Below are 18,847 nucleotides of genomic sequence, written 5' to 3'. Positions count from 1 at the left end.
GTATTTAACCTTCGTTGAAAGTGCGTCTAATTGATCGTAAAACCTTCAAAGACCCAAACCGCAAACGAAAAATGAACTCATGCGATGATTTTTCTCGGCTAAGTAAACGCACATACAAACGATCTGAATGTATACCGATACATGGTTTATGACATAAAGGTATACCGTTGCACTCCTTTTTCATGATCGATGCATGTATATTGTCTTATTTAGATCTGTTCCTTCTTTGCGATGTTGAAGTCCCTGTTTTGACACACTGGAAGCCCAGTTTTATGCGCCGCAGTATGTCCAGAGATCGTATCCGAGCTTTTCCACCAATCAACCTGTCTATGGGGTTAATGCATTGGTTTTTTTGACAGAGCGCCGTCGGTCCCACGAAGAAAGCTTTTGCTTTAAAAGACCAGTGGTTGTTTTGAACTCGGAATCCGTGGCACTATTCCGAACGGCAGCACCCCTCACCCCACGAGCATCTCCTCGGGCAGCAGGTGTTGGCAGTTGGCGTTGACAATGAGCCGCACAATGTCCAGCCGCCTTAGGTAGGCATCGCTGCAGGCCACGCCACTGCTGATGCCCGCACCCAGGAACTTCACCTTGGCACGCACGATCAGCGACTTCAGCATCCTGAAGGGGGAGGGGGGAGAAAAGGTTAACCCTTTCAGACCTGGTGGTGACAATTGGCGCCATCACTTTAAAAGTGCCTCTAGTGTAGAGAGAACGAAACCAAAACAGCTAGTTTTGGGGGGACTTATTCTTGAATGATGCCTACTGCGATAGATATCACTGTTGTCTTATCTTGATGGAGTTGCACGCTACACAGAAGAGAGGAAGCTCCGGAGATGACAAAATTACGAAACTGAGGCTAAGAAAAACTAAGGCCCGAGTTTTATTCCCAAGCTTGTAACGTTCACTACGAAGCTGATTTTTTGTTTCTAAGTTCATGTGGTAATACAGTTTAGGAAAATATGAAAAAAGGGATGTCTCGGCTTAACATAAAAATTTTTATTGCCAGATGTCCTAATTAATTACGTCATAATGAACTCTGGTGATACATACACTACCAGCTCTATTTTTTGTTTGTGGGCTTATGGTACCCTAGAATTAGGAACACAGATCAAACATTGTATTGCTTGAAATAGAAAAATCAGGCCTGAAAGGATTAAATAAAGAATTCTGGTGATGACAGCACTATACGATTCAATAAACCGGCGTCTGCTACAGTTAAGTGGAAGTTGTGAATGGCAACTGCCGTGCGACCGCACATTAATCAATATCGATCCGCTGACCAATCGCTGAAGATGCGTCACATCGAAGCCAGAGTGCCAATACACATGAACTTTGAAACAACGTCACGAGCTTGACATGCAGGATCACCTGCTTTGTTACAGTCTAGTAGCTTTTGTCATTTCACTCATTTATAAGAGCAGTAAGCATCACAAAGTACAAAAATTTACTTTGTAATAGTGTATTTATCGTTCACTAGAATTCATAACGGCTGTCAGTCACTGTGTAATTTGCATTTAACGCATTGAGTGGGTTGGTTCGACTAGGTTCAAAGGTATCAAGCTAAGGGTATAACAGTTGGTGCATATTTGGTAAAACTTCAAGCGCGATTCAACGAGGACGACAGAAACACGACAAACGCAAGCGCTCGTGTTTGTCGTCTTTCTGTCGTCCTTGTTGAATCGTGGACTAAGTTTTACTAAGGGTGTAAACAGAAGAAAGCAGAAGGCACATTCACAACTCGTTCGCGAACTAAGTGCACCAGACAACATGTCAGAAGAGCCAAAAAGGAGCCATAGAAACCAGCCTTAGTTTTAATTTCCATACATTGCCACAAATAAGCCAATCTGGCACCAAGTAAGCACCAGTGGCAACCCTGGCCACAATGGTTAGCAACTAATTCCCGGGGAGCTGAGCCCCCAAAGCTATGCTCAACCTCAACCTACGCATGGTGAGCTCAAAAAGGCAGGAGGCGCAAACAAGAGAAACGGAGGGTGCTCACGTGATGATGAGTCCGTAGTCCACGAGGCTCTCGGAGGTGCTCTTTGGGGCGAGCACGGCAAAGAGGCCGTCGCACAGGGACAGGATGAAAGTGGCACAGTCGGCCAGGTTGGAGTGCTTCTCCAGGATAGACAGCGACAGGGACACGCTCGGAGCCTGCGCCAAAATAAAGCAGCAGCACAAATTCATGACACTGCACAGTCCATCGTCGGGCAATTAGCAGTGGATAGTAATTTTAATGAAAAAGACCTATGCTGCATATTAAAAGGAAGCGGAATCATCTCAGTCATTTATTTTCAGACATTGTAACAGTGTAAAAAGCAGTGTTTGTACTATCACTTTAGTTGATAGACTAATGCCAATCTTCCATTATAATTATCTGTGCACAAAATTCATTAAAAATAATATCAGAAATCGAAGGAATTATGTCAGTGGAGAGACCCCTGCTGCTTTCTCAAAATGAACCCTTTTTAGGCCCAATTTAACACATCCACTTCAAGCTTGGCAAGGTCACCGCATCAGTTGGAACAAACCTTTTTGTCAAAATGCGGGGATCTACAGAAAGCGACAGGGGCAACGCACCCGCTCAAAGTAGAAGTGCTCCCTGACGCCAGCGTTCTCTTCGTTGTTTGTGGTGAGCACCCAGAGAGGAGGTTTGGAGAACGAGGCGCTTCGTGGAGTGTCCAGGTGGCTGGCAGAGCCCGAGTGACCTCTGAGGCCTCCATCTGTGTAGGGAAAACATGCCGCTACAAAAATGTCACTACTGTCTTACCAGCAGTTGCTACCTGTACACTGTTATGAGAAAACTGCTATCCAGCGACTGCCACGTACAACTTTTACCAGCGACATCTTCCGCAACCCAGTCTTCCACTGCATCTCAGACAAAAGTACAACGGCACCTAAACACTTCTTATCCGTTCTGAATATGAAAGCATGAATGTCTAAATGAATGTCTGAGATGCTTTGTTTTTGCCTCGCATTCTTGAACAGCTTCGTCCTCCATCCCTCTGAGATGCTTTGCTCGCTGATTTGCTTCCGTATTACGCTTTCAAAAGGCTTCACTCCGCCTCCTAGTGCCTTTCGTCACTGCTTCTTCCTGTTGCCAGGCATTGAAAGAGTTGACCACAGTGGTTATTTTGGCTGCCCATCTGTTCGCTGGCTTGGCTGCGTTCTTTCACTCCGTTACTTCATCTACGTTGCACTGGCAATAACGGCCACCTTTCACTACTGCTGAGTTTAGGCTCGCGCTATGAAACGCTTCACAGAGATGTTGTCTAGGAGCCATTTCGCTGTTGCAAACGCCAAAGCCGGCTTTTTCGCTCACTAGGCCATCCAATGCTTTCACATTAGAAGGGGGTTGATGATTCCATACATGTGATACAATGGACCTTTTTCCAGTACCGATCCTCCTAGCGGCCACCACGGCAAACTAAAATTGGCAGCAATGCACGCCCACAAAAAGTCGAGCTTTCGTAGAACTCGTCCACAAAAAATATCCTGGTACTGTAGCCCCTTCCGCACCAACCGGTCACCCGTGCCTTTCACGTGAAGGTCACGGTAGCAGGCATCGTTCCCGTGACTAATTTGCAGTGGTCGAAGCGCCCCTTTTTCTTTACTTTTTTTCATTTTTGTTACTCCCTCACTGGCTTGCATGTGCTTCCAGCGTGGTCAGCCTCAAATGTCTTTGACCCTTTCCCTAGAAAGCCCTTTTTGTGTGCACTTACGAACCCACTTCGAGAAGTTGAAAGAGAAAAAATAAAAACGCGCAGTGCTGGACAGCATAGCCTCTCCCCAAACAGAAAGCTGGCGCCCTTTTGTTTATTTTGCCGGAGGCGCCTGCCAAGAATGGCGGACCGGCAGCCCGCGCATGCGCAGATCGCTACTGGAAAAAGGTCCATTGCGAAAATGATGAGAAAAAAAAAAATTGAGCCTGTAATGAAGATGCCAAACAGTGTAGCGGTTTATAGCTGCTGGGGTTTTTTTTTTCCTGCAGTCTGGTGTCGATTCTCATTCAGCTGTGGTGCGACAACCAAGATTTTAGCCGAGATAAAATACCACCAAAGTTCAGATACCGCCACAATTTTCCCCCTGAATTCCCTATAACAACTTCTACAAGAAACCAAGGTAACAGCTTCAGCAGTAACATTGATGGTTTGGAATGAAATGTGTACGGCCAAGACCACTTACAATGACCCAAGTTATAAAAGGATGCTCAGTTATTACGAAAAAAGGTAGCACAACGGTCAGAGTATGCTCGAGAGCAACGAAACTCCCAATATTACGAAACTTGCTTTTAACCCCTGAACACCGTGCCATTCTTAAGTTTATAAAGAGTGAGTGTCGTTAAATACACACACCATGAAGGGAGCAACAAGATATGTTTTCCTGTCAGAAACCAGTCCTAATGGGGGGTTTTATGCATGCTGCATGTTACAAGTTCCACTGAACTGTATTACAAGTTCCACTCAACAAAGTTCCACCAACCTGTATTTTACTGTATTTTTTGGCTCACTCAAGGTGGACCAGAATGGCTGACGGAAACAGCACTTAGGCTCTAGCACACTGAATGATTGCAAACCTTAGTTTTACTTCTTATTTTTATTTTTCCCCCGTTCCAATGACACAGTGGCAGCACGCACAAGAGAATTCTGATTGCTGAGTAAAAACGTACCAGTCATAGGACCCTGGTGAAACTGGTCGTCTGAGGAAAATGAAGCCGTTTCCTCTGCATTCTTTAGCCTGGAAAACACGTAAGTAAAGCAGATGTAAATTCCGTAAAAAACACGCGTTATATTTCAAACTAAATGACGTGAGATGACAAACTCAGTGATATATACAGGGTGTTACGACGATAATTGGAACATTTTCAAAAATTTTCCTGAGCAAACTGCCGCTCTGTTTGTGCTCAAACTTCACACGAAGGTCGCATTTTGTGGTCTATTTTGTTTGACACCAAGAACAATGATGGTGCTTACCTGTTAATTCTGTAAATAAATAAAAACGATTTTCACCTATGGGAAACAGCGGCCGATTTGGATGTGCAAGCCAGTGCAAGCTGATCTTGGAACGACGGCACCACCTGGGGGTATGCAGAGTGAAATGGACGATGGGGATTCACGGTAGGAAGGAGCCAAATAAGGTAGCAGACGATAAGAAAATCTCTTTCGTCCCTAGTTTACGATGATCACAAATAGTTTCGTAACAGCTGATACCAACCATAATAAAATATTCCTACAGTTGATCATTGCCAATAAACGTTGGATTTGTTTCCTCACCTGCTTTCACATTTTTTGATCATCTGCTACGGCATTTGGCTCCTTCCTGCCGTGGAAAGAGCTTAAATCCCCATCGTCCATTTCGCTCTGCATACCCCAGGTGGTGCCGTTACTTCAAGACCAGCTTGCACTATCTCACATGTCCAAATCCGTCGCCATTTTCCCATAGGCAAAAATCGTTTTTATTTATTTACAGAATAAACAGGTAAGTACCGGCGTTGTTCTTGGTGTCAAACAAAATAAACCACAAAATGCAACCTTCGTGCGAAGTTTGAGTTCGAACCGTGCAGCAGTTCACTCGGAAAAAAAATTCGAACTGTTCCAATTATCACCATGACACCCTATCAGTTACTGGAATAGTAGACCCACATACCGACATAAATTAATACAAAAAAACAAACAAAAAAAAAAACAGGGGAAAGTGCCAAGAAAGATACGCACGTACTAGCATGTGATAGAACTGTTTCATTTGGTTATTTCTGTTACGATACACTTTTTTGGGAGAGTACGGAAGAGGTGGTGTGCCTTACTTGGCTGTCTGGCTGAAGCAGTCATCGCAGACCCGAACCTTGTTCTGTCCGAATCCTTCCACAACCATGGAGTGCTGAGAACAGGTGGAGCAGACAACACGGCCACAGCGACGGCAGTGGTGCCTTCGGCTGAACTGTGCTCAAAAAGAAGAAATGAGAACAATAATGAAGGGGAGAAATTACTGAAGAAAGAACAAAATAAAATGCTTACACGGATAAAAATAAAACTAAATTCCCATATTACTTCTATTGTTCTTGCTTCACAATGATCACGTTTCCTGATGCCAGCTTTGCAATGTTTGGTGGCACAAGAAATTTAAGTTTTTTAAGTGCAGAGCACTTTAGGGGCTTTCCTTGTCGTCATAGCTCGCTGTAGTGCGTAACGCATGGCGCTCGAATGCCGGAATCAGGCGGCACAGCGAGATAACGGACCCAAGTAGAGCCCGGCGTACCGTCGTAGCGGCGTCCCGCACAGGCTTTTTCAAAAGCCAAGCGGTTTGTATAGTCATAAGCGTTCCAAGCTCGCGAACCGCTGGCGCTTTTCATACATCTCCCCGTTGTTTAGCGCAAAAAAAAACTGCAGGTACATTTGAGGCAAAATATACGTAATTAACTGCCAGCGCCTGCATTTATTTAGTTAGGAACGCTCGTTGGGTTGTTTTTTACGATAGTAAATGAAAAGAAGTGGCAGTGCAACGCCGGAACGTTCGGGAGAAAAAGCAAGCACAAAGAGAACAGCACTCCCGCTGGGGCAGTTTCAGGCGTGGGGCACGCGAGCACTGCGAAGGTGGGAAATTTGAATTGCGTTGGGAGGTAGCAGTGAGCGGATAACGGTGCTACAGCCCATTATGGCGAACCACTGCTGTGCACTTCCGGCAGCTTTCACATTGAGTGGAAAAGCTTTAATTTTTTTTTAGTTCAGCGGCGTCTTTCTTGAAGGGACTTTTATTTTTGTGGTCTATTCCAAAGTCGTGAGGGCAGTCTCACTTTACGAAGCAAGCTTGATAACTCCAAAAGTGGGTGTTGAAGAGCAGCGGTTGGGTGCCCTTACCATGCTGAAGTACTCAATGTGGCAAGCCATGCAACACGACACGGCTGCGTCCGGAGTCCACTCGGATTCCGGGGGTGGCCTCGGCGGCATGGTGAACGCGTTGCCCTCGGAACTCTTCACAGAAGAGCTGCTGGCAGGCTGCGAAGCCACATCGGGCTCCGCTGGAAGAAATCGAGAGAGAAGGTGGCAAAAGAAAAAGCAAAGTATCAACAGCGCGTCCGAGCAAGCAAAAAAATTCCCGACAATCTTGTACCTGAAGTCATGAGCGTCCAGCCAAGCTGTGTGCATGTTTCGATGCTTGATTATCACCCAATGCTAGTCGTTTTACGAATCTCCTCTACTCATTCTAGTACCTCTTCGGCCAGAGGATCCCCTAGTTTCATACCAACTGCTGCCTAATTGCACTCAATCACAAGTGATGAAATCATTAAAAAAATTCTCCCGCATTTCCCCGAGGGGGAGAATGTGAAAGTGCGAATGCACGGTTGTCGGCCCGCTTGCGGCGCTTGCGCTCGGCCCCCGCAGCCCACCGCCTCGCCGCCTTCTCTTCCATCTCTTCCATCGGGTTTGTAGTATCACGTGTACACCACGCAGTTATCAAGCCGCTATAACGCCGCTGAGTCGCCAACGCACGCCGCTGACGACGTAGTTTGAATGCGTTAAAGATATAAGGCGCGTTATCAGCGTGGCTTCCGTGGCTTAGTCGGTAGCGCGTCGCGCTGCGGCCGCAAAGTCCTCGGATCGAAACCTGGCGCCGGATGCTGTTTCTTTTTTAAATGTAGAGGAGCACTGCGGACGCCGCCGACGCCGCCGCCGCCGCCGCCGCCGCCGACGGCGGTGGATGGTTTGGGGTCGCTTATAAAGAGCATTCGCTCTTAAAACAACTTGTGGTCGTAATTTGAAGTGGTGTCCCCTCCGGTTATGATATCAACGATGACATCGCTGTTAGCTGTGATGTCATATGCGACATTAAAGGCTTCCATCATGCCCCTCACCCACAAAGGGCACCTTTTAAGCAAAGTGAAGCTTTAAAAGTCTTTCCATAAGCCTTGTCATGGCCTCTATACCAGTGAAACACCACCGGGTCACGTGACAAACAAGGTCATGTAGATTGCATCACCATTTACGTTTTCACCCTGCAGTTTGCTTTGAAGTTAGAAGCTTTACCACAGTGATTTTTTGCAGACTGGCGCGGTTTTGAAGCCTTTCTAAGTTGAGTTTTTTTCATGACAGTGATGCATTCCACAATCATGTTTCTCGTCTATACGCGTTGGAAAACAGAGGAAAAAAGAATGTTCTGGTACATCAGTGAATGGCCAGCCTCAAATGCAAGAAATGTGTTATAGAAGTAAAAGTTGATGAAGCGCGAGTGGTGCAGTAGCACGCAACAAAAAGAACGAGGAAGCACGCACTTCTCAGTTCCGCTATGCTGCAAGCGTCTTGGCTTTTTCCTGGTTTCAGGACAACAATAAAAACTGGCACCGAACAAGAATGTTTATAAAATACATAACAGACGTTTCGGCTCCCATGCAAGTGCCTTGTTCACAAGAGATTGTTAAGACTGTGAACAAGGCACCCGCACGGGAGCCGAAACGTCTTTTTTGGATTTTATAAACATTCTTGGTGCCAGTTTTTACTGTTGTTATGCGTTTTCTCTCTCTTCTGGTACGTACTGGTACTACACCAATGACACTTAAGGCGTAAAAGACAGTGCAAAGGGGGATCTAATACAGCGCCACTCTAAAAAGCCTTCCACACCACGAGGGGGCTACTTAAAAACTACAACAAATAAAACCTATGGGCAGATACTGTATTAGGCTGTCCCATAACATGCCCCAAAAATCTACCACAACAACCATTTACCTATCCAACGATGACTTAACTACGGCATGTAGTCAAGATGAATGTGTGAATCACAGTGTACGTGCTAGGCTTGAGACTGCCACCGAGCCACAGACTTATTGATTGAATGATTGATTGATTGTAGGTTTTAACGCGCCAATGCAACGTAGACGATGACGCTCGCCGTAGTGGAGGGCTCCGGATTAACCTTGACCACCTGGGGATCTTTAACGTGCGCCGAAATCTCGTGCACACGGGCGTTTTTGCTTTCCGCCTCTATTAGAAGAATGGCCGCCGGAGCCACCGACTCACAGGAAGGCGATGGCAGCAGGAGGAGTTCCAAGGCCTTGGAGGCGTAGGTCTTCAGCAGGGCATTGGCCGACTCTCTAGTGAAGGACGAGCGTTCGTCGTCCAGGAAGTCGGCGGTTGCTTCCAGAGCCCTTCCCACTGAGTCCACCTGGAACGATGCAAAAGCTCGGATCATGATCACAGCATGGCCCCCTACCCCACCAGCATCATGCTACATGCGGCCCTCCAAATGCCCCAATCCCATCTGAGTCAAACAATCTGGGACAACTAAGATGACATGGTAGTTGTGATTCTGAGGGAAAGTACGCTCGGGACATTGAATTTAGCTGTGTGATGTACAGGTGCCGTCATATGTAACTGGAACAAGAATGTGCAAATATAACAAAATATTTGTTTTGCTGGCTTTATGACGGCCATTACTGGTTTACAGGAAGCTTTTTTCAATTAGGGAGACTCCTTTAAACGCACGCCAATGCAACCACGCAGTTTCCGGAAGAAGAAATTCCTGAAAATTTACGAGACCAGGTTCCAATTACTTTTGACCGCACTTGTACAGTTCGAGACTTGGACTTGCAGGCATGCCACTAACGTAAAATCTTGTTGTATATCCGCTTAAGCTCAAGCTTATCACTAAATGGTCATGTCAAATTGTCAACCCAGCATACCCCTTATGCCTGCCGGGCAGGCAGGGCTTAGCAAAACTTCACTGTGTAGTTGACCTTCACAATGACAACAATCGGTGACACTATGTGTAAGGTAAAAAGGAACTTCAGCTTAATGCGTAAAACCCCCCATATCTGAATTTTTTTAAAATCTAGCTAATGGCTGCTTCTCTTAATTAAAGGATCATGCCGTCACTTTAAAGAAAATCCCGCAACGATTGAAAACAGCGCTTCAGAAACTGTTAGGATCTATATTTATAAATCAAGTATTTTGCCACAGTTTATTCCAGATTAAAGAATAAGAAAGTTTTCATGGAAAAACGGCTTACCTCTGCATTCATAAGAAGCTGCTCAAGCAGCAATGCTGGGTCGTTGACTAAGGAAGTGTAATCAGGCTGCTTCAACGAATCGATGCAGGTGTACATCTGAAAATAATCAGGGCACCCCACTCTCACAACGGAATCAAGAACACATCACTAATTCACAGCGGGGGCTAAGCTAGTAATCAATATTACTATCATAGAAAATACAAGCTTATAAATCCTGTTGCCGATTGCATAAAAAATGTAGGAAGTCATTTTACAGTCACTAGATAACTTATGAGTCATATTTTCCCTGCAGAACAGCACAAATGTTGCTGAGTTCGACAACCTGGTCCAATCTATCTCTTCATGGCATTTTAATCTCATTGCTAGTTGCTTACATGTTTGTCAACGTTTCCAAGCACACTATTTTTTTGGAAATTCTCATGTAAATTCAAAATTTCTACCCAAGGTAGAGGACCTTATATTTTATAGTATTCTCTGTGATAAGGGCTGCTAAAATGCACATTATGTTACATGCCCATTAAGTTAGATGCACATGTTACATGCACAATTAAGTTAAAGCAGTAACTTTGGTGTCTGTTAAAAGAATGCTAGTCTGCACTGATGGTGCTTGCACGAAGTGCAGTGCACTGTAAATGCAGAATTTTTCAATAATCATTAAACTGATCCAGATCTGTTCACTCAAAGGTCATGCCAAATGAGTAGCTGAAGAAAAATTTGGGATAGCACCCTGACTTGTTATAAATTCGTGAAAAATCTCTAAATTACAAAATACTGCAAAAAATTCTTGGTGCTGCATCTTGTGAGCTGTAGCAACCATGAGGCTAGGTTACTTTCTATTTCACCCATTCGACTATCAAACGCAAAAAAGCCAGCACAAAATGAAAGAAAGAAAAAGATTTGTTTTTACTGTTATTGCGATTTGAACGGCCACAATTTTAACACCAATGTAGGCCACGGAATACAATGAGAAGTGGCTTTCTAACTTTTGCATAAAGAAAAGTATGAACACTACAAAAAAGATTTAAGAGCCCTTGCACAACTATAAATATGGGAGACGAGTGAAGCTATATTGGTGAATAACCATATTAAGTTATGTATGGTGACTTATCATATTGGTAGAATAAAGACACAGACACAGAACTTCCTTAGAATTAGTAATTCTAAATTAATTCTCATGCAATTTGTTTCTGGGTATTTTCAATAAAACAAGCACTACAACCATTTTCTATATTCATACTTTTTCCTGTAGGCAGTCATGTATTGACAACAGACGTTCGTAACGTTTACAACTTCACCAGAAACTAACTACAGTTGAGCCCTTTTATAAGAGACACGTTCCGGGGAGCAGTTTCTGTCTCTTATACGGGATGTCTCTATAAGCAGGGAACCATGTTTTCACTTACTAATCAGACCCTAGTTCAATGTGGGCACCGTATGACTAAAATAAGCTTAAAAGAATGCTACAGCATGTTGCAAAAGGCTCATTCTAATTTATGTTCGGCCCCCAGAATTTATGAAACAGTTCTGAATCTCTGTTTGCTTCATGGCTGTATTTACACTGTTTTTTTACAACCGATTCTGCAAGCTTTTTTTCCTTTCACTGTTTGCGGAAGATTAATCGTAGATGTAAGTTCACAAGCCTGATGAATAGCCAGAGCGCACAGCTTCTTCCGCTGTGTGCTCAGGCTATTTATTATACTATCAGGATTCAACATCTGCGATGATTCTTGATTGGGAGCTACGCAAGTGGAAGAGCATGCACGTGCGGTCGTTGTCCAATGGATGGCAGTAAGCTTCAACCACTTCTGTAAGTTGGATTTCCCTTGGCAGGGCTTCTCATCGTCATTTCATAGCTGCCTGAACCACTGTGTGTTTGCTGAAGTTGTAATAAATAGCGACTGCAGGCGTCTGTTGTCCACCTGTGTTTCCACAATTGAAGCAACTGCAATTAGTGACTGGTGGCACTGCATCTGAAGTTAAAATGTCTGTTACAAGCGAGATTATGGATTAAAGTTCAAGGATGACTTGTCCCTTATAACCAACTGTCTACATCCAATGTCTGTTATAAAAGAAGTCAATTTAATGAGAAAGATAGGGCAGCCAACCATGTGGGTGAATAGTGTCTCTTATACCCATTTGTCTCTTACATCCATGTCTCTTATAACGAGGTTCAACTGTAATTCTGACAAGTACTCCAAACTCAGCGTAATGATACAGTCATCTCAGCGGCCAATTCCAGTATAATTTTTTTCCAAAATACCTATATTAGTCTGGGAGCCACTGAGCATTTTATGCCAGTTCTGAAGCAAGTGCTTGCAATTCTTTGTCGACGCGACCCGATAGACAGATGCAATTTTAGTCAGGAGCTAGCACAAAACAGCTCCGCTGTATTTTGCCCACTTGCAAAAGTATCGACATTAAAAAACAATATTTTCAGGGCATCCAAGTTATTCAAGTGGTAAAAGCTCTACCTCAAAACGATGCTAGCCTACAGTAACGTGACCCTCCCAGCCAACATTTTCCTTCTGTAAAAATGCCCCGCTGCAACGACCTACCCTGAGCCCAATGCCCAAACGCTGGTAGGATGACAGCTCAGAGTCCATGAGGCACTGAAGGTACTTGTCCATCAGGTGGTCCAAGAGAAGGATCTTTCCCAGCCCGTTGGGAAGTCGGTCGAGCACCTTTTGCCAGAGTGGAAACGCTTCACCGTCCTCGTTCCACCCTTCAGTCAGCTGGGGGGAAGATACAGTGAAGAAAAGGCGAGTAACCATACTGCCCGCTAGACCAAAAGAAGCGGTTCTTATTAAATGGCTCTACGCTTTGACAAAATCTGCCTAACTTTGAAAATCCACACCACGCATTGTTCTGTGAGTCAACTGTTCCCAAGAAAGCTGTGTTAATAGGGAGTAGAAGTGTCACTAGGTAGACTCTACTAGATCCTACATACGCACCACTAAACACAGCAATCACTATTGCGTCTAAAAAAACTTGTTTTCATTTCATCTCGCTCAAACTGAGAAATACTTGAAATCAAAAGCAATATGCTCAGTAGTGTGACACTGCTACTTCTAAAGCACCTTGAAAAAATTATTCCCGACTCAACTATGGTGAAATAATCAAACACATCATTTCTAACTTGACAGTTCATGCACATTACTCACAGTACCGTAATGGGACCCGAGTAATTTAAATATAACTTGCCCTTCTAACAGGCTGCCAAACAGCTACCAAATTTAGCTGAAGAAAAAACAGTAAAAGAAGACCAGAAAAGTACTATGGTTACAATTATTTTGCATATCAAATGTGTCAATTAACACTTTTACGTATCGTGCTTAATTAAAGCGATAGACAAAGTGTTAGCACCGACCTTGAATGCCTCAGATGAGTTGGGTGGTGACTGCGTCAGCAGATGGAGAGCTTTGAGCTCAGTGGCAATCTGAAAGTGCAAAAGAAATCATCATCCGCTATTCACAAGGAATGCCATATTGGCAAGGTTTTAAAAAATCCGCGCTGATTTTATATGTGGACGCCCCAAGAAACTGCACTATAACAAGTATACTGTACTTTAAGAGACTGCGCCTTAATAAGCACTATGCTCATGCATTGAATTCAACAGGGACGTGAACCACTGGTCACAAAAACTCGTATTGTATGTGATCGAACACTGCAAGTGGTAAATGGTTTCTACTATAATATTTTAATTACTGCATGCATTCCTTTTTAATCACCGCTACGGCACATTCATACCCTGCAAAGGGACGTGCATAAACTGTAGGCCCCATCTTGTCGTAGTCTGCCGTGGCCTCCAAACCGCGAAATCCCTCTCCGCAGCGTCCATGCACGACTCCAGTATGCCCACAAACATCCACTCACAACCACTGTGGGATTTTTCAAAAAGCAAAACCACCTTCGATGAATGGGACGAATCTGAGCGAGAATTGTTTCCATAAACGTCCCACTCAGGACCATTTTGGGATTTCTGAAAAGCCCAAAAGCCAGTTCCGATCAACGGGACGAAAACGAACATGCATCTCACACTGAGGCATTCTTTCCGAACAGCGTGCAGGCCCGACCAGCGGGAGGCTATGCTGTACAGGGAGCAGTCGGAGAGCCTCTGCAGGACAGAGAGCGGCTCGGACGCCGACTTCAGTGCCGCGTCCTTCCACGTGCAGAGCTGGTCGTCATTCTCAATGTTATCTGCTATCTGCAGAAACAAAACAAAGCAGTGACACTCAATGGGTTAGGCCCACACTGACATATACGAAACGTGTGCAGTAGTTTGCATACGATAACAGTGACAGTGACTACTGCTCGAAGTACGTTGAAATGACACGTTCTAAAAACTCGAAATGTAGAACCATCTTTGCTGGTCTCGCCATCTGTGCATTGATACGGGCATAAATGAATCTTGCATTCAATTAAACATTTTTATTCCCGGTATAACTGAATGGTTTTTGGGCATAAAATCTGCTTATGCCCTTACCCACCCTTACGGCAATGTTTTGAACAAAAGTGCAGTTTTCAGTGCCTCTCTCGTGTAAGGGTGATACGGCGCTAAAACTATCTCAGAACGGCTCTAGTGCCTTTCTCAAATGAGGGTGATACGGTGCCAATGACAAGGGACGCAGTAAGTGTTGAGAGAGGTGCCACGTGATGACACTATCATTATCACTAGACTGAGGGAAGAGAGAGAGAGGAGTGGAACGTGAGGAGGATAGAGCTGGTGCAAAGGGAATGAAGGGTTAATCGGTAGGATGCGTCTGCGTCAGCGGAGTTACTGTGTTGAATCATGAAACTCTATTCCGCTGTCTCCGCTCTTGCACCACAATGGAGCACTGAGTGCTTCAAGAATGAGCAACATTAAATATCGTAACATTTTCTTACATCAAGTGTCAGCGAGAAAATCGCATTGAGAAGCGAAGCTAAAGCGAGGGCTTGTTTAAAGCTCTCGACAATATCACTTTCGCCAAGTAAGAACCTAGGACACACACAAATCCACTAAAGGAGACACGAGTTATAATAGCAAAGCAAGTCCTCGAGACGGCCCGTACCTCTTGGTACAGGTTGAACCTGTCGAGCTCCTCGGAGACCTTCGCATGTAGCTCCATGTTTCCCTGGTACAGGCACTCCGACTGCAGGGTCTCCAGGGTCTGGCGTGCGTGGACGTCCGGCCAGCGGACGTAGTGGGCAAGCACGCACTCGGATCGCAGGGGGAGGTCTTTGATCCGCATGGCATGCGTCCAGGGACCAATGGCACTAAGACGAACGGGAGGCCGAAAGTAGCAATTTAAAGGGGCCAGGCAGACAAAACACAAGTTTGGTTCATTCGATAGAGTGCCTCGTTAGAATCATACTGATACCACTTTTAACGTAAACTTCGCTCAAATAAGCTACATAATTAGGAAAAAAGGGAATGGCCATGCGACCCACTCGCTCATTTCCCGCAACAGAACCTATGATGTCATACCAGACAGCTCTGCGATTGGCTGAGGCTGGCAAAAGCAAATGCAAGTTAGGCAGGGCTGATAAGCTTGCCGAATGAGCTATTTTCGCTTAAATTTAGGGCTCATTCTTTTCATAGCAGTAAAAACAGTGGGATAAACAGTGGAAGTTATGAAAGCACACGTAAAAATAGAAGCACCGATGTGTACTGCTGTTGGTACTGTGCACTATGCTTGTTTTACCTGCACAGCACTGCAGCTCTTTGGGGTTGTCTCAGACGACACTGGCCGATTGGCATAAGCGATGGCATCTTACGGAACCGTATTTATCGAGGAGCACCATGTTTCACAAAACGATTATTTTCTCCATGAGCAAAAACAAGCCAGGTGCAAATCCAGTCAAAAACAAAGCAAAGACAGAAAACGGCTCGCTGCATTATGGTGGCGCCATCTAGGTTGACTAACGGTAAACAAGTCTCTGCTTCACACCACGTTTAGCTTGAAGACGCACTCTTATGATGTCATTGCAGACGTCGTTAAAACACACGATTTGGAGGAAGAATCAAAAGTTTAACTTAAATTTATTAATTTTGCAGTGAATAAAGCATCGTTTGCTGCCAGGCAAGCACTGAGGGCACTATTAAACACGAAATCTTTCAAATAAAACAAATCTGTATTTTGTCTGTATGGCCCCTTTAATAAGAAACTCGAGAGGAACTTAAAGAAAAAACATATGGCCCCAAGCAGGCTAAGATGAAGTAGGACTTGGAAAGATATACCTTATTTGCACGATTCTAAGATTCCCTCAATTGTAATGTGCAGGTAAGTTTACTTGAAAAAATTTGAAAAAATATTCTGATGCTGATTCTACTGAGCAAATGTGAAAATCATGACACTGTATACCTGGCAGAAGACATTGTATTTGACTCACACAATGCATGCAGTAATGCTGGCAATTGTACAGTCGGTAAAACGCTTGTCTATAACAGCGATTTCAACTTCATCCAGCCACATCCGAAAACTGCCGAAACATACTCGTTCCAAACATGTCGGAGGCAAAAGCGAAGGGCTAAGACTTCAGAATTCCGCAGTAGTTTTATTCAAATCCCGCACCGGCGGGGCAGGATAAGGCTGAGAGTACGAAAGCTGTGTTATAGACAAGCCTTTTACAGGCTGTACTGTGGCAAGTTATGATGGAACGCACTGACAATGTTTCACTGCACTATGCTCCCACAAGAAACAATCGAGAGAAGCAACTTGAGGCCCCTTATTGAATGGGACCTCACCAGGCATTTCAAATGCCTTCTGCCCCTTTTATCTTGGCAGAAAATTGTAATGCGAAATTCTTTGTATGATGTACAGCAAACCCTTGTTATAATAAAATCCCTCCTTTCGAATTTTTGCTTTTAATACAGTGTTTCATGATTCCCACTACAACGCATGAACACCAGCTCATTTCCACTCCTACTGAAGCAGTGCTCATAATGAAGTTAGAGTCCTGTTTTGAGGATCTCATTATAACTGGGGTTTACTGTATGTGCACTATTAAATCCCACGTAAGGCACGGTTTTCACTTCCCACCAGATTTGGGCAGGAAATAAAGAAAAAGATGATGGGTGATTTATTGAAATAGAAAGTGGAAAATCAGGGGACTGGAGATATTTTGAACCCACACCACCATCGAGGAATCCTTAGACGGCATGGGACTCGTGGGGCACCTCAGGAGCTATGTACAGGCGTTTTTGACTGGGTGCACCCTTCGGGTAAAGGTCGGCCAGGCGACCAGTAGCCCACGAGACGTCCACTCTGGGGGGTGCCTCAAGGGAGCGTGCTGAGCCCGCTCATGTTCAACTTGGTGCTCGCTCCCCTGCCACACACAATGTGGATGGCACGTTGCTAGCGCAAGGTTTGTTGGTCAATGATGAGAAAGTAAAAGCACTGGCGACAAGGTGTTTGGAATGATTGTGCACTGTGGTAGGTCTACTCTCCTCTCAAGATTCACAATACCAAAACAAGCAAGCAAGCAAGCAAACAAACAAACCAATAAACAAACAAAAAAACAAACAAGCAAACCTCTCCAGGCTCTCCTGCTCTCTGCTGGGCTGCGAAGCAGCGAGAAGGCTCAGGATGCAGCGCCGATAGAAGATGAGGTCTTCGTGCACGGCACCATCCAAGGCATCCACAAACTCGATGATGAGCAGCACGCTGATCCAGTCCCGTTGCCCGGCCGCCCCGCTCAGGGCCTCCCAGACGACGTTGGAGCTGGAGCAGCCACGCAGGGCCATGGAGGTCCAGGAGGCGTGGCTCTGCGGCGTCGACAGCTGCATCCACAGCCCGTACACGTGCGCCAGAAGGTTGTCCAGGGGAAGGCCTCGGTATTTCACCCCGTCCTCCAGCTGCGGGCTCTTGGGAGCCTGGGCGATGACGCGCAGATGAGAACACCGTACATTACCTCTTTGGTCACTGATTAAAGTAGCGATATTCCATTCCGAGATAGGTAAAAGCCAGACACTTCTGGTGCGATGCAAAACGTTAATTGAAAGCATTGATATGCCGTGCCGCACCCCTGAACCTACGTAAAGGACACCAAACCAGGCTTATTTACAAAAAGAATGTATAGGTTATATTCACTGGCGAGGCACGCATGCCAGCAACCATGCAAGCGTGCCGTCAGTGGTTACATTGGGCTCCGCGGGATGGCAGTACTTGTCCGTGCTAAGCACATGATGTGTGTTGGACATTCCAACTCTACCCCACCGAATTTAAAGTAATGCCTCAACTCCTATGCAAGTGCGATTAATCACATCTTTGTTGACACCACCGTTGAGAACCGGGTTGAAACGGAGCAGACGACGCACGCCAATGTTTTTTTTCTGCAACGTGCAGGCGCAGTGGCACAAGCCACGCCATGTCCGTGGCCCTTTGCAGTGTTGCCTAGCGAATAAATTGACAGCTAAACTTTTCAGTGAATACTATCCATAGAATTGAGCTAAGAAAACATTTTACAGTAAAAAAGTCAAATCCCCTTTTTTCAATTAAAGATGGTTAAAACACGAAGCTTTCGCCGCGCAATCAGAATCAAAGTCAAATTCCAAAATTTAAATTGCTTCGACCGGGTTGGAACGGCGTAATCAGACAGACGTCGACTTTACAACGCGAAAGACCCAGGTTCGATTCCGACCACAGGAAGCGCCTTCTTGTTTTGAGCCAGTTGATGTGCCTTTCTGGAAACCCATCGTCGTCATGTGCCCTCCCATTGTGTAAAGTTGGCTTTCCTGCAGTGTGCTTACACTTTCCGATGGCATCAGTGAGGTATTGGAAGCTTCGCTGTAAAGTAAATCATGAGTCTTGCAAAAATACTTGCACTGCTGAAGCTCGAACATGGGGTATTCCCACCGATACCCGTG

At 45.1% G+C, this 18,847-nt stretch overlaps 1 protein-coding gene across 1 annotated transcript in view; it reads right to left on the bottom strand.

The window, feature by feature from the left end:
- Positions 1-18,847, bottom strand: part of Sptz (zinc finger FYVE-type containing 26 spastizin) — a 105,622-nt gene that overhangs the window by 29,939 nt on the left and 56,836 nt on the right. Inside the window, exons 24-36 of the mRNA XM_077681253.1 lie at positions 17,514-17,854; positions 15,051-15,255; positions 14,036-14,203; positions 13,367-13,435; positions 12,555-12,731; positions 10,000-10,095; positions 9,012-9,156; positions 6,858-7,018; positions 5,807-5,940; positions 4,673-4,740; positions 2,584-2,726; positions 2,003-2,157; positions 460-621 (exon numbers count right to left, since the gene is read on the bottom strand). Coding sequence (XP_077537379.1) covers positions 460-621; positions 2,003-2,157; positions 2,584-2,726; positions 4,673-4,740; positions 5,807-5,940; positions 6,858-7,018; positions 9,012-9,156; positions 10,000-10,095; positions 12,555-12,731; positions 13,367-13,435; positions 14,036-14,203; positions 15,051-15,255; positions 17,514-17,854 — 2,024 coding nt within the window. The remainder of the gene's footprint in view (positions 1-459; positions 622-2,002; positions 2,158-2,583; positions 2,727-4,672; positions 4,741-5,806; positions 5,941-6,857; positions 7,019-9,011; positions 9,157-9,999; positions 10,096-12,554; positions 12,732-13,366; positions 13,436-14,035; positions 14,204-15,050; positions 15,256-17,513; positions 17,855-18,847) is intronic.

The sequence above is a fragment of the Haemaphysalis longicornis genome, unplaced genomic scaffold (assembly GCF_048455015.1).
Source record: "Haemaphysalis longicornis isolate Haplotype H1 unplaced genomic scaffold, Haemaphysalis longicornis Haplotype H1 scaffold_8, whole genome shotgun sequence".
NCBI lineage: Eukaryota > Metazoa > Arthropoda > Arachnida > Ixodida > Ixodidae > Haemaphysalis > Haemaphysalis longicornis.
This window is presented reverse-complemented; position numbering and strand designations above follow the sequence as displayed.